This window comes from Podarcis tiliguerta (assembly GCF_965153285.1).
Source record: "Podarcis tiliguerta genome assembly, chromosome: 4".
Taxonomy (NCBI): Eukaryota; Metazoa; Chordata; class Lepidosauria; order Squamata; family Lacertidae; genus Podarcis; species Podarcis tiliguerta.
In genome coordinates this window covers 62235139-62249789 of record NC_139537.1, presented here as the reverse complement: position 1 = coordinate 62249789, position 14651 = coordinate 62235139, and the positions used below count along the sequence as shown (strand labels likewise).

Genomic DNA, 14651 nt, shown 5'->3' with positions numbered 1-14651 from the left:
CTAGTTGCAGCTCAGACTGGAGTTTTGAGAATTAATTAATTTCACTTAACCAAATGAAACTGGCTATATTTAATTCTTTATGCAAAGAAAGCCAGAGGCTTTTGGGTCACAATCATGTCTTAAACAAGCATTGTTCCTAATTACCAAGGTCTATCACTACAAGCATTCCCAAGCAATATTATTATTTATTCATTAATTTAAATCACACTACTGTCTTGAAAGAATAGGGTGGGAAGAAACACTTTTAATTATTTCACATCAAAAGTACTTTTTTGAAAGATGCACTCTTCCACATGGGATCTACCTAGAAGTTTCTTCCATGGAGCAGCATACCATATGTTTGAACCCCTTATAAGTGCATTGGTTCCATAGCGTATAACATCTCTACACGAAGGCTAGTCACAATCAGGAATATGTGGAGCTGGAAAGATTATCTGGATGAGCAGATACTCCTGGAAGTGGGCAATTTTATCATTATAAACAAAAATAGCTAAGTTTCTGACTTGGCTGCAGACCACATTGTGACCTGCCTGCCTGGTGTGAAGACTGCAAATGTCATACATCATCTAGAGAGGCTGGTAGATGGTGCTGGGGAGAAGTCAGTGGTCATGCTGCATCCTGGCACCAATGACATGGGCTAATGTAGTCATGCTCCAACCCCCTTCAGCCCCAATTAGCATGGACAATGGCTAGGGAGGTACTCCAGTAATTTCTGGAGGGCACCATGCTGGCTACCCTTGATATAGCTGGGAATGCCTCTGGCTAATTAAACAATCTATTGGGGGGGTTGTTACTATGCTATGCATTTTTATGCTTTGGAAAGGAGGCCTGGGGGTGTGGAGGGGCACCCAAAAAGGCATCAAGGGCCACATGCAGTCCTTGAGCCACAAGTTTGACTGCCCTGCTATAAATAAGGGGGACGGACATGACAGAACTGCATAAAATTGTGCAAACTGTTCTTCACACAGTTCATAGTTAAAGGCTTTAAAAGGGGAATTAGACAAATTCATGGAAAGTAAGACCATCTACTAGTCATAATGACTTTATTCTATCTTCACTGTAGAAGTAGTATGTCTCTGAAAACCAGCCAGTGACGATCATGAATAGAAAATACTGTTGTACTCATGTCCTGCCGCTGGGATTTCCATAAGCATCTGGCGAGAAAAGAATGTTGGCCTGGACAGACATTTGGTCTGATCCAGTGGGGTTGCTTTTATGTTCTTAGATGCTGCACATAACAAGCACAACACAGATCATAAGTGTCTTTCAAACATTATGCTTAGCTCCTGGAACAATATTTAGACATACTATCTGGTTGTCTCCATAGGGAAATTGATATATTTCAATAGGCTGCAATGATACGTCATCCGTAGAAATACAGTTAAAGTGCTTTATTGTTATTACACCTCTGAGGCAAATGGTTTTTTTAAAAACAAACTCTTTATGGAACAAAGTGTTATAAACACAAATACTGTTGCTCTACTTATCAGCCTAAGTCAAAAAGAACGAAATACTTCAGGTCGGGATTTAACAAAACTAGAAACAGGGTAATTTAATTATGCCAAATTATCACAACGCCTTATTACTACCAATAAAAGGAACCACTTGATGAAACAGCAGAGAGGTTTTCTCAGAACCATACCCTGAAAGCAACTAATTAAGCTAGATTATCTAAACTTGATCAAACCACAAGCATGCTGCTTCAACTACATAAAGTACATCACTTCTTAGATCATGAGAACTTGGGGGGGGGGGAATGGAGACAGATGACCACCAGTTCCTATATTGGTGCCTTGCTTTCAGCGGAAGCAGGATATGAGGACTTCCCCTTTTAAAAATGAGAAAAGAAAAAACTTGCTCTCATGTGCAAACTGTTCCTACTGCCTGGTTACAGACCTGTACATGGAGGAAGTTGAGCATCCGGTCAAAATGAGGGGGAAGGGAGGGAGGAAGAGACAGTAGCCGGGGAAAGTAACCGAACACCATCAAAAAGAACAAAAGCTGCCAAGTCATTCAACCCTTCCGTTTCTACCACAGATCTGACAATCTGACAGCAACCCACTCCACAACCACCTAACCCAGATGTTCTTGGCTTCACAAAGGTGTTGTATTCGGGCTGCACCTTATGAAGTGGAGAGAGGAAAAATGATTACTGAGATATTCCGAAGCTTAACACTATTTAACTCCTCCTCCAGCAAATTTCAGAACAGTAGTAGCATTGGCTTTGCTCCCACCGTCTTTTGATTTTCTTAACCCACTGGCCTTGGCTTGACCAGCAGTCAGGGGTCTCGCCCCCTCCACTTCCCCTGACTATCGTCCTTGCAAACAAATGGAATAAGGAGGCTGTTCTAAATTAGCTTGAAAGCCATCAGCAGCATTAGCGGTATGGATCAGCATGTTTCTTCCCTAAGGTGAAAAAAACCATCACAAAATAGATCTGTTTCAGTAAAGAGGGGAGAAGAGAAGGGCACAGGCACCCCCTCACATACTTTATCTCCCTCCTCCTCCCCAACAGGGAGATCCCACTTAATTCCTTTCAAAGGAAGGCAGGGGTAAACTGTGCCCTCTCCATTACGCCAGAGATGTCAATGCCACTGCGTACAGAGAAACCGTCCTGCCGCCAAAAGAAATTTATTCTCCGAACCGGGAACAGGGGTTTTGTGTGCCAGAAGAGTTGCCCACACTACTCTCTCCCCAGCCGCCAAGCAAGCCATTACTAATACGGATTTTAAATATCCTGTCGCTGAAAAGGGTGAGAGTCGGAAACGCGCCCCTTCGTGACTCGCTGCCCCCGAGAGCGGCGAAGGCGAGAGAGGGAAGCGGACTTGGCTAATCTGGAGTAAAGGAGCGAACGGGGTGAGGCGGGAGAGGGGCGACAGAGCAGGCGGCCACGAAGAGCCCCCAGACGGGCAAGGGGGCTGCCCTGCCTCGCATGGGGCACTTCGAAGAAAGAGGAAGCGGCCGCCGGTCCCCAAGCCGAGGCGGAAGCAGAGCGACAAAAACGTCCCCCTTTCCCCAGGACGGGTTTTTAATTCTCCCCCCGCCTCCTGGCGGGCCCGTCCTCGCCCTCCGGGGCTCAGCGGTGCTGTGCCCGCTCCCCGGCCGGCCGCTCAGGTCGCCTTACCTCGGCGCTGCTGCTGCTGCTCTCCGCCGCGCTCTCCACAGCCATTTTCTGCCAGGGGTCCGCCAGCTGCGCTAACGGCATCTTCCCGCTTTAACTTCCGAGCTCCCCCCACCTGGAGCCGCCGCTGCCCCACAGTCTCTCGCTCAGGCTCAGGGTCAGGATTCCTCCTCCTGCTGCTGCTGGCCAAGGGGAGGGCACTGCCGGGACACTCGCGCTCCCAACCCCCGCACTGGGGGCGGAGGACGAGGCAGAGCTGCCCACGCGCGGGCGACGGAGAGAACTGGGCTCGGAAGAAGCCGCTGCCGGGCAGAGCCAACCTCCCGACGTCCAGCAGGGATACTGCTACTACTGCCGCCGCCGCCGCCGCCGCTACTCACTCCGCTTCCGCTCCCAACATGGCGGCCCCCAAGCCGTACCTGCCTGTCAAGCCGAGGCCTGGTGGCGTCATCCCCGAGGGCGGGACTGGCACAGCCAATGAGCGGCGAGCCCAGGTAGTAAAGGGACGAAATCGCGGGCGCGCGGCCAGGCGATGGTTGCTCTGATCCCGTCGGGAGTGACTGGCTGGCGTGGGAGGGAGAGGCAGGCAGGCAGGCGGGGACTCCGGATACGTGACGAGGGGTTTGGTTTTTTTCCTCCTTTTTTGTCACGGTCACTTGAGCGAAGGGCGGGAGGCGGCGGGTTTATCCTCCGCGCGGGCAGCCTGGCTTTCTCCGGCGCCGCGGATGCCGCCCGCCAGCGTCACACCCCTCGAGCTGTACAAAAGCTTATCGTGTGTAGAGAGGCGATTGTGCGGCGTTTTCCTTCTACCCCCGGATGAACTAATCCGGCATAATTGCTCTAGTGCCACCCCCGTGGCTATGACGGCAAAGTTTAGTAACCTTTCCGAAATAATCCGCGGGAAGCTGTTAGTTTTGTACGTATTCAGTATGACTATTCTGGAGTTTATTTTATTTTTTTTAAACTTCATGAAAGTTTTGGCTTAACAAAAAAACAAAACCCTGTTAACTCCGATCTAAAACTGGACTCTGCAACCCTGAACGCATGTTAGATTTTAGAAGCCTTACAGGACTTTTCTTACAAAGCATGGCTAAAGAGTCGACAAGGAATCCCAAATACTTGCAACATTGCCTTCACATTCACATTCTGGTATTCTTAACTTGTCCCTTGGGTTTCCTCCTAGTGTAGTTTATCCCTCTAATGAAATTTATATGACACACTATTCTATTTTGTTAATTTTAAAGAATCAGGTTTATGTTGCTGTAAATAATTGTTTTTGATTTGATTTTGCAGCTGCTGAAAAGATAACCCACAAGATTCGCCTGATGAAAGGTGAAGAACCAGCAGAACAATCCCATGCAGTTGGGTGGGATCTTATATTTCAAGCAACGTGCCTTCCCTGCACCTAAAAAAGAAATGTGGTCCTCCTAAATTATGTGTTTAATAAACCTAGGTAGAATTATACTTATCATTATTGTATGAGCCTCTGTCTAATTACTTTCCATATTCTTGGGTTGAAAAAGAAAAATGAAAAAAGTTTTAAAATATATGTTTGAAAAGTATACTTCAGTATGCATCCTTAGGACACTAGTTATACCATTGTGTGATTCAATCATAGACAGTATCAGCAAATTCATGTTGCACAATTATTGGAAACTGGGAGGTCTCCCACAACAAATCTACTTTCCCCAAAGACCTGACTTTTAGCAACATAAAAAGTGATGGGGAAATTTACTGGAAAGTGTGGGCTTACATTTGCTTTGATGCACCTGTCATCCAACTTCCCTGCAAACTGATCAGGATGAATGTTCAGTAGACATCATCCAGAAGCAGCCTTAGAGTTGAAGAGATCCACAGAGGTTCAATAGACAGGTCAACCCTCATCATTAAAACAAGATAGTCTTGGCTTCAAAGCTGCCTGTTCTAACCACTTTGAACATATTGAAACGCTTGAGTGAGCAACATGCTTAGGATTGCATCTCAGTCCTCATTAACACTTAATTGGGAGGAACTTCCATTGAACACTGTAAGACTTCCTTCTGAGTAAGCATTCATAGGGTTGTGCTGTTAGGGTGCCACTATATCTGACAATGTCGTAGTCTGACTCGGGCAATGCTGAATACATTGGAAAGAGGAAAGACTTAAGACACAGGATGGATGTTAGGAGTTAAGCCCTTCTAGCTGTGCTTTTCTCTCAAAAAAACTCTTCGTTGTTGAGAACATAAGAAGAGCTTGCTGGAACAGGCTAATGACTCATCTAATCCAGCATCCTCTTCTCACAGTGGCCAACCAGAGGCTTGTGTTGTTTGCTTTGCTGTTTTGATCACAGCTGGGTTTACTTCCAATTGCAGAGTACTACTGAAACAAAAATAGTTTCCTGTCAAACACAAGTATGATGCATACTTTGAAGTTTCCCTAGTACCATCCTAACAAAAAGGTCTGCAGCCATTATAACTATTTCTACTCTTGAGCATGACCACCAAGGAGGAAGATTAGTCTATTTGTTGATGGTTTTTAGGGTTCAGCGTTTTTTTCTGACATGCAAGAAAACATTCAAAATCCTGCCAGAGAATGGACACTTTGTTTGTTTGTTTGTTTGTTTGGCAATGCATAGTCTCTGTTGCTAGGAATGCATTGGGTCCAATGTGTGCATTATAAAATAGAAAAGGCAGTTATTACATATGGCACATCTTCTTCCAAGACCAGTATTAAGCATTATAATATTTGCCAATGAATTATTTTATTGAATACATATAATTAGTAGGATACTGTTTATAAAATTCATAAGGTATTTGGGGGGTGTTAAAACAACAAAAATAACACAACATAGAAATAAAGTTTTGGAGTTCTCTAGAACTCTTCACATTGCAAAGTGTTACACAAATCGTGTTTTTCCCTACCCTGTTTCTTCCTCCTGCTAACATCTATCCTCATTGAAAATTGTGGAGAAATCAAAAGCTCACTCACTATCGTGTAATGTTTTGACTTTCCAAATGAAGATATTGCCCAATTGTGGATTTTGGAACCTTTGCAAAGTTCAAGAATGCTGGTTTGAGCAATTTGTGGTGGAGGAAAGGCAGGCTATATAGGAGGATGCTGTCTCAAGACATGACTGTACATGTTATCTTCCATAGTGTACATGAGTTACCTATGAATTGTTGTTCATTGCTGCTGAAACTGATGATAAATATGAGGATGGTGACAGGTAAGATCTCATTTACAATCATCACAATCATTTTAGCATGTGAGTGGCTTCCTATGTTCTTGGCTTCCTGGAGTGTAATTGACATCCACCAGGAATTTAGAATTCCTGCCAGTGTTCTGATGTAATCTTGAGAATGTGGATGTGGGCGGGATTGTTGCAGCCTCAAATGGGAGTTCTAACAAAGTACATTTGAATAAACAAGGACGTTGTACTCCTATTTTTGATTCTGAGGCAAAGTGCTGTGCTAGAAGAGGCCCAGGGTCACACTCCTAAATTGCTTAAGGCTTGAATCCTAAATACACTTGCTAGGGAGTAAGCACCACTGAAAACAGTGGAATTTACTTCTAAGTAAATGTGTTTAGGATTGCACTGTAAAGCTCCGTAGGAGACATGACTTTCCTATGGTACACTCTTCCTGAGGGGGAAAAAGGTAGCCATATGTTTGTACCTATATGTATAAAAACTTAAACTAAGGGAAACTTTGCACTTCTAGACAATATCTGATAGCAATAATAATAATAATTTTATTACATTTATATTTTGCCCTCCTAGCAACTCAAGACAGTGTACAGCTAGAGGATCACTGGTTTTCCACCTTGTATGTTGTTGGGACTCCATTTCCTATCAACCTCAGCTGGCTTGGCCAGGGATGATGGGAGTTATATTCCAGCAGCATCTGAGGAGCCAGAGGTTCCCCATCCCTGGTATACAACAGTATGATGCAGCAGCAAAAAAGCGTTGAAACCATCCACTGAGTAGTTGGTTGCAAGTTGAGGTGTTCTACCTTTTACATTTCACATGAGGGAATGACAAATTGCACATTGCTATTTAACAGCTGCTTCCAGCGGTTTCATGTAGATGTTAAATAGCACTGTGGACAATATGTTACTCTGTGGCACACCACACTACAATAGCCGATGGACTGAGGTAAAGTCACCCAACCCTATTCTCTATAACCAGTCCTGTAGGTAGGAGTGGAATCCCGCTAATTCACAAAGACTGTCTAGGAGGATGCCATGATTCTTGGTACCAACAGCCTCTGAGAGATCAAATAGAAACAGCATCACAATCTCCCTTTCCTTCTTCTGATAAAGGTCACCCCTCAGGGGAAACAAGATTGATCTGGTTCCAAAATGCAGCAGCTTGAACTCAGATTGGAACAGGTCCAGATAACCAATATTCTTCAGAAGCTCCTATAACTGCACTGCCACCACACTGATGCATCTTGTCCAGGAATGGGCTATTTGTGATTGGGTGGTTGTTGTCAAGATCCCCTCCATGTCAAGAGTGGGCTTCAGAAGTAGGTGCAGGTTTAAGGGCAGCAGGCAGATTGGACCCTGGACCCATCCCAGGATTGATAAGAGTGCCCAGAAAGTATGTGGCTGGGCAAACAGTTGCAAGCACTCTGTCCACATCTTCAGGATGCAAGAGCTGAAATTTACCCCTTAAAAACAGGTCAGATGGTGCTTGCACACCACATTTTGACCTGCTACAACAGAGAAATTTGAGTAATGGTGAGGCAGAACACAGGAGGCAGAGGCACCAGAAATAAAAGAATAGAGTCCTCTTTCCCCATTGTGTTACTGTGCTAGCATTAAACTGCTATAAACTGGTGATGCAGGAAGAGTGAAACAGGCTGAGTTATATTTATTGACATGACATTCACCTGTGGTTAAACTATAAGCAAATCGCATCCTGCCTGTGGTTCCAACATCCTGAGCAGTGATATGGAATACAATAATATATAGCCTTGCATCAGGATATGCGGCATCAATACATGCTTTTATTGTTTGTTTTGTTCATGAAAAGAACACTGAATGCTTTTTTAGTACAGAGTTTGATTATCTTTGCAGAAAAGAGATCAGGAAACATTTGGACTGAATGTGGGGGCTGCAAAGTGGTATCTGACCTTGTTCCCATGGTCAATTTGCACTATCTGAGCTTTCGGTTGCCTTGGCTATGCTTTTTGTCTCATTTGAGTTTTGGGTAGGAGAAACATTAACTCTATGCATTTAGGGTCCACTGCTGTAGTGCACTCTCCACATCTATTCATATTTACACTGTTGTACTACACTGGCTTTCTTCATAGCTGAAGGACCATCTCCTCACATATGATCCTGTCTATCTATTAAAGTCAGACGCAGGGGCCTGTTTATGCACCCTGCTTCCACCTGTGCTATGGCTGGTGAAAACATGTGAAAGAGCTCAAGGCAGATAGATTTGTGGCCTGGTCTCATTCCACCAAGCTATCACCGTCTACAATTAAGAATTGTTGTTTTTTTAATCAAATCACCTAGTTTACTGTATCCTTTTTTCTTTTCTTTAAGATACCATACAATCTCTTTGATTTATACTATTCAGCTATCAGGAGTTGTATGCATATACTCTTTTATATAGAATAGCACCTGGACTACCATACATATGGAATCCAAATGATTTTGCTTAGAATTCACACATGAGTTAGCTTCCCTTTAAGAATAGCACTTGCTGAAATTTAAGTAGGTTGGATGGAAGATTAGAAGATTAGGGACTGTTCACCTTTTGCCAACTCTCCCCCCCCCCCCGCCCTTGCTTTGAACTTCTTTCTTTATTTCTTTCTTTTTGCCTCTCGCAGTAGCTGGAGAATGTAACTTCCCAAACTCTGATGCATATTACATCCCCTAAATGAGAATATTCCTAGTTATCTTCCTAACATCTGTTATTAGCTGCCAGTTTTAAATAAGATTGTTCCCCAGAATCTGATACAAACGTGTAAGGACTGCATGTTATAGCTGGCAAAATAAACCATTCTGAAGTCTCATTTAAAAGAAAAATAATTACATTTGTCTTGATGGGTATTGGAGAATGTTTGGCACCTGAACAGTTTTCCTATTTGGAGAAAACAGAGGGGAAAGACTTGAGCATCTGAATGAAAAAAGGCTCGAAGAAACCCAGATATTTAAAACAAGAACAATAAGGAGTCATGGCATCTAATTTGTTTATTGTGGCACAAGTTCTTATGGACCACAGCCCACTTCATTTTAAGCATGAAATGTTATCTTTGTTGTATGCACACTCACATACCGAAAAATAAATGAAGACACTTGAGCAAAGGAGCCCTTCGCTGCAGGCTTAAGGAAAATAATTCTGTAGACTTTGTAGGGAATAATCCTGAATTGGGACGAAATAATTCTTAAATTCTAATTAGCATATTTAGCAATGCACCCAAAAGGCAGATGTAGTTGGCTTGACCTTCTGCTGGACCATTCTGCCAATATTTAATTTCTTGCTACAAGATAGATATGCTAAACATACGTCATACACCTTATTAAAACAATTACATACAGCTGGATTTTCCTTTTGCCCTTAAATAATATTTGCAGTAAGAGGAACAAGCTTTCTGAGCATGACTACAAGTTATTGCTAGGGAATACTAGAATAGGCTTTAAACCATAAAAGCAAATGTCAAGCCAAATGTGATGTGCAACTCTTTCACCTCATTCCATTTTCAGCTACACTGAACCTTTCTTCTTAAGTATTTATTTCAGATTAATTTCCCCACTGAAACTGCTTTTCCCCGTGTTATTCTAAAAACAGGACACAATAACTATTCTTGCTGCAAAAGAACCAATTACTGTGCCAGGGCAAGAGTGTTTTGCTCAGAGGTAATAATGTTCATGAAGCATTTGAGTCTTAATAAGTCTTTGTTATTATTAGAACTAGCACTAATGGCCCTAAATAATGCAGGTTGTTATGGGACTGCATTCTCTTAAAGAGCAGGTCAGCTCTGAATGTCTTCACAGCTCTTTTATAATGCACTTGATGAACATTTCAGGGCATCTGTGCTGGTCACTGCCTAGAGCTGATAGACTGGGATTTGTACTGACTGTGTAGTAGGCTGAATTCTTATTATCAGTGTGGACAACATTGTCATTGGTTCAAATCTGAGCCAACCACAAAGCTTACTGGATGATCATGGGCTGATAACTTCCGCCTAACATTGCTCACAAAATCTGCTGCCTAGGTGAGGTAAAGATGTGGCAGTATACAATATTGTAATATGAGATTTGTGAATGTGAATTGTGCTTTCATAGCTTTACCAGACCATACGCTTCTGACTTTAAAATACTTATAGTATAATATAGCATATGTATGAGAAATCTGGGAGCCTCTCAACTACAGTCATACCTCGGGTTGAAGTAGCATCGGGATGAATATTTTCGGGTTGTGCTCCGCGGCAACCCAGAAGTAACGGAGCGCGCTACTTCTGGGTTTCGCCACGCACGTATGCTCAGACGCTCAAAATGACGTCACATGCATGCACGAAAGTGGCGAAACATGACCCATGCACGCGCAGTCACGTCTTACATTTACTTCAGGATGCGAACAGGGCTCCGGAACGGATCCTGTTCGTATCCAGAGGTACCACTGTATTATATTGAGGATCGAAATACCTCAAGGACCACCTCTCCCCATATGAACCGACCTGGACCCTGTGATCTTCATCTCAGGCCTTCATGAGAGGTCTGGAGAGTGACAACATAAGAATGAGCCTTTTCTGTGTTGGCTTCCCATTTCTGGAATGTTCTCCATAGGAAGACTCTCCTGGTGCCTTCATTACACATGGCGCCAGGTGAAACTGTTTCTCTATAACCGGGCATTTGGCTGATTAAACATTTGATAGCCTTTTAAATGTGTTTGTGGGAGAGAGGGTTATTGGTTTGTTTTTGTTTTGTTATGTATTTTGTGTTCTCATTTTGCATTTTTATGTTGTGAATCGCCCAGTGATCTTTGGATGAAGGGCGGTATACAAATTCAGTAATAAAAACAACTAGAAATATAACACTTCCAAAAACACCGAATGCAAAGGCAGCCAGTTACCTAATTGCAACACAACCTGTCACACACAAAGGGCTTATCCACACCTCCATTTGCCCCACCGCTTTCTCCTAGGGAAACCTGACCTTTAGCGCTGAATCAGAACAAATGGTAATTGTGTTTTCTGAAGATTGCCATTTGTTCCAACTTGGTGCTAAAGAGTGGGTTTTCCAGGGGGATGTGGTGGGGCGAAGGTAAAACCGCTTGGACCTGTGCTTAGAAAGCACATGACAAGCGGAAACTGCTCAGACCCATGCTTTCTAGGCATGGGACAAGTGGAAGTGTAGATGAGCCACAAATCTTTAATCTATGCATTTAAATATGCATTCTGATATTTCAAGAATCTGGCTAAGCATTGCAAAGTGGATGGTTGTACATCTAGAAGAGGATGGTAAATTTGTAGCCCTTTGGGCATAGTTGGACCCCCCACTTCCATCAGCGCAGACAGCATGACCAATGGTCAGAGAAGATGGCAGGTGTAGTTTAGTAACACCTGGAAGGTCACTGCAGGCTCCCCATCCCTGATCGAGAAGTTATTCTTCATTAGCTATACATACAGTCAGTAAACATGCTTGCATGCTCAGATCTGTGAAAATGTGTCCAATACTTCTGAGGGTGTTTTTCTATATTAACCTTAACGGATACCAATAAATGTGAATCAGTGTTTTGGTGCCACTAGCATGCTGCATCTTTCTTCAGTGCTTTCCTAAGGCACATTATTTATGACATGAGGAACAAACAAAGAAGTGCTGAGCACACAAAGCTCATGAACAAAGCGACTCCATATATTTATATCAAAGATGAAAGGGGAGTGGAATCAACAAGAAATAATAAAGATGGTGCAAAGCAAAATACATTACAGCTGTGTACTTTTCCTGAGATTGTTTTAATAGCTGCCAATTCTTTAGATTCAGTTTATTTTTGTCATCCCTTAGAAGTTAGGAAATGTTAGATCTATACTTAGCATGTTATTTCTTACAAACATTAGCATTAGGAACCATACCTTGGTGTTACACACTATGATGTTTAGACGCAGGCTGAGGCAAGTAATTTCATTTACTTGAGCTATAGTCCTTAACACACTCACCACGGAGTAAACCCCATGGTGGAATTTACTTCTGAGTAAATATGCATAGGATTTAACACTTAGACTTCAGTGGCTGCTTTTATTCTGGGCACAAGCAGTGTGTGCGAGCTAGAAGCAAGGCTGCAGGCTGAAACCTGGGGGAGGCAGAGCCATGCCTGATTCCCATTTGAGTCCAAGGATGTGGCTATGGAAGACACAAGATCCTCTTAGGGTGTTAATGCCGTGAGCTCCTCCATTGTAGACTAGGGTTTTATATGTGTGTAAATAAACCATATACTGTACAGGCAACTCCCCACTCTTGTGCATTGGTGTCGTGCGCACTAAAAACAACACCAAAAGGGACCGAGGGGACTAAGGTGGAACAGGCAGGAATGACAGGTGTGGTGACCCAGAAGGGACCCCTGTGCAAGTGGGAGGATGCCTGTATCATAAAGACGCCACAGTCTCCCCTGCCCCTCATTCTGGGGAAACACAAACCCTGAGAAAGCACCTGGAATCCCTGGAATCTCACACTGCTTGAAGATTAGGGTGCTGTGCAACAATATATTAGTTCCATAGCCCAATTTAAAATGTCCAGTGTTTCATTGGAAAAGAGCATGACTAGTTAAACAGGTCTAGGGTTGTAGTCAACAACTGTACCTGTGATCAGTGCACAGGAAATACAGACATGAATACACAGTATAAAATATAGCTGAAATATTATTATTATTAATGTACAGTGGTACCTTGGGTTACAAACACCTCGGGTTACAGACTCCGCTAACCCAGAAGTAGTACCTCGGGTTAAGAACCTTACCTCAGGATGAGAACAGAAGTCATGCAACGGAGGTGCGCCGGCAGTGGGAGGCCCTATTAGCTAAAGTGGTACCTCAGGTTAAGAATGGTTTCAGGTTAAGAACAGACCTCTGGAACGAATTAAGTTTGTACAGCTACCACTGTAATGTCATTAGCATGCTTTGCAGTTTACTGACTAAAATAAGCAAATGGGCTCGCTATTGTGCTTTTAGTGGGTTTGAAAACCACCCATATGCTGTACAAGCTGTATACAGTATATACATTTAATGAACAAGTCCTTGCAACAAGGAGATCACAATCAGAATTTTGATAGTGAAGACCACAATGGAGAGGAATTGTGGTGTGACAGAGGCAGTAAGGGCTGAATGTGAGCAAATAGTTAGATATATTTAAAGGTAAAGGTAAAGGTACCCCTGCCCGTACGGGCCAGTCTTGACAGACTCTAGGGTTGTGTGCTCATCTCACTCTAGAGGCCGGGAGCCAGCGCTGTCCGCAGACACCTCCGGGTCACGTGGCCAGCGTGATGAAGCTGCTCTGGCGAACTGGCACCAGAGCAGCACACGGAAATGCTGTTTAGCTTCCTGCCAGTAAGCAGTCCCTATTTATCTACTTGCACCCGGGGGTGCTTTCGAACTGCTAGGTTGGCAGGCGCTGAGACCAAGCGACGGGAGCGCACCCCGCTGCGGGGATTCGAACTGCCGACCTTTCGATCGGCAAGTCCTAGGCGCTGAGGCTTTTACCCACAGCGCCACCAGCGTCCCTAGATATATTTAGGTTAGGATAAAATTCCTTCCACAAAACCACCTTATTTATTCAGTCTGAAAAAATGTATCTAAAAATGTTCCACTTCATTATGATTGTTCATATCCAAGAGTCAAATAATTAGGTGTATTGTCTATCTATAACAAGGCATTCTTAAGAGGAAAAGAGCCCATTCTTGAAGAGGCTTATAATCAAGGGCTCTCCAATATTTCAAGGAAATATAAGTCTGGTGGCATGATCTTTCATCACACTGCACTCTGGATGTAATTGCTGTAGATGGAAGCCTCTGCCATAAAAACTGCAGAGCTGTCCAGGTTTTATGAGTCACTGATTCCCCCACCTTCCAAACTTCATAATTCTTCCTCCAAGGAGGCGGAAGGAAATATAACTGAATTAGCAAAGTCTCAGATAAACCTGCAGTAAAGGCTAGCAAACCCACAAAGCCATTTGTGGGCCAAGCTCTTTTTGCAACTTGATGCTGAGACCTGTTGGAGTAGCCAAGCAGCCAGTGTCAATATTCTTTTAACAAAATCACTGTCTAAGCTGACTCTCTCTCTCTCTCTCTCTCTCTCTCTCACACACACACACACACACACACACACACGGGGGGGGGGCGGCTTTTGAACCTTTCACAGTTGACACAGGCATTACTTTTCCTGACATGGAGAGGAAAAGGCTTTCCTTGATGAAATTCTGACTTCACACCAGGGTATTTTTTTTTTAAACAACAACATGATGAAATGTGTGGAGAGTCAATGCTGGAGACATGAAGGCTGAATTAAATGGACCTTTGGCCTCATCCAACAAGGCATTACGGAGCAAAA

At 43.5% G+C, this 14651-nt stretch overlaps 1 protein-coding gene and 1 long non-coding RNA gene across 3 annotated transcripts in view; one reads left to right on the top strand and one right to left on the bottom strand.

The window, feature by feature from the left end:
• RPS6KA3 (ribosomal protein S6 kinase A3) overlaps positions 1–3542 on the bottom strand; it is a 42446-nt gene extending 38904 nt beyond the window's left edge. For both annotated transcript variants that reach the window (XM_083439410.1, XM_083439411.1), the window contains exon 1: positions 3125–3542. In XM_083439410.1, coding sequence (XP_083295536.1) covers positions 3125–3205 — 81 coding nt within the window. In that variant the 5' untranslated portion in view covers positions 3206–3542. The remainder of the gene's footprint in view (positions 1–3124) is intronic.
• Positions 3481–4589, top strand: LOC310677112. The gene is made up of 2 exons (XR_014510924.1): positions 3481–3615; positions 4415–4589. It is a non-coding gene; the product is annotated as an uncharacterized lncRNA (long non-coding RNA).
• Positions 4590–14651: the final 10062 nt, after the last annotated feature.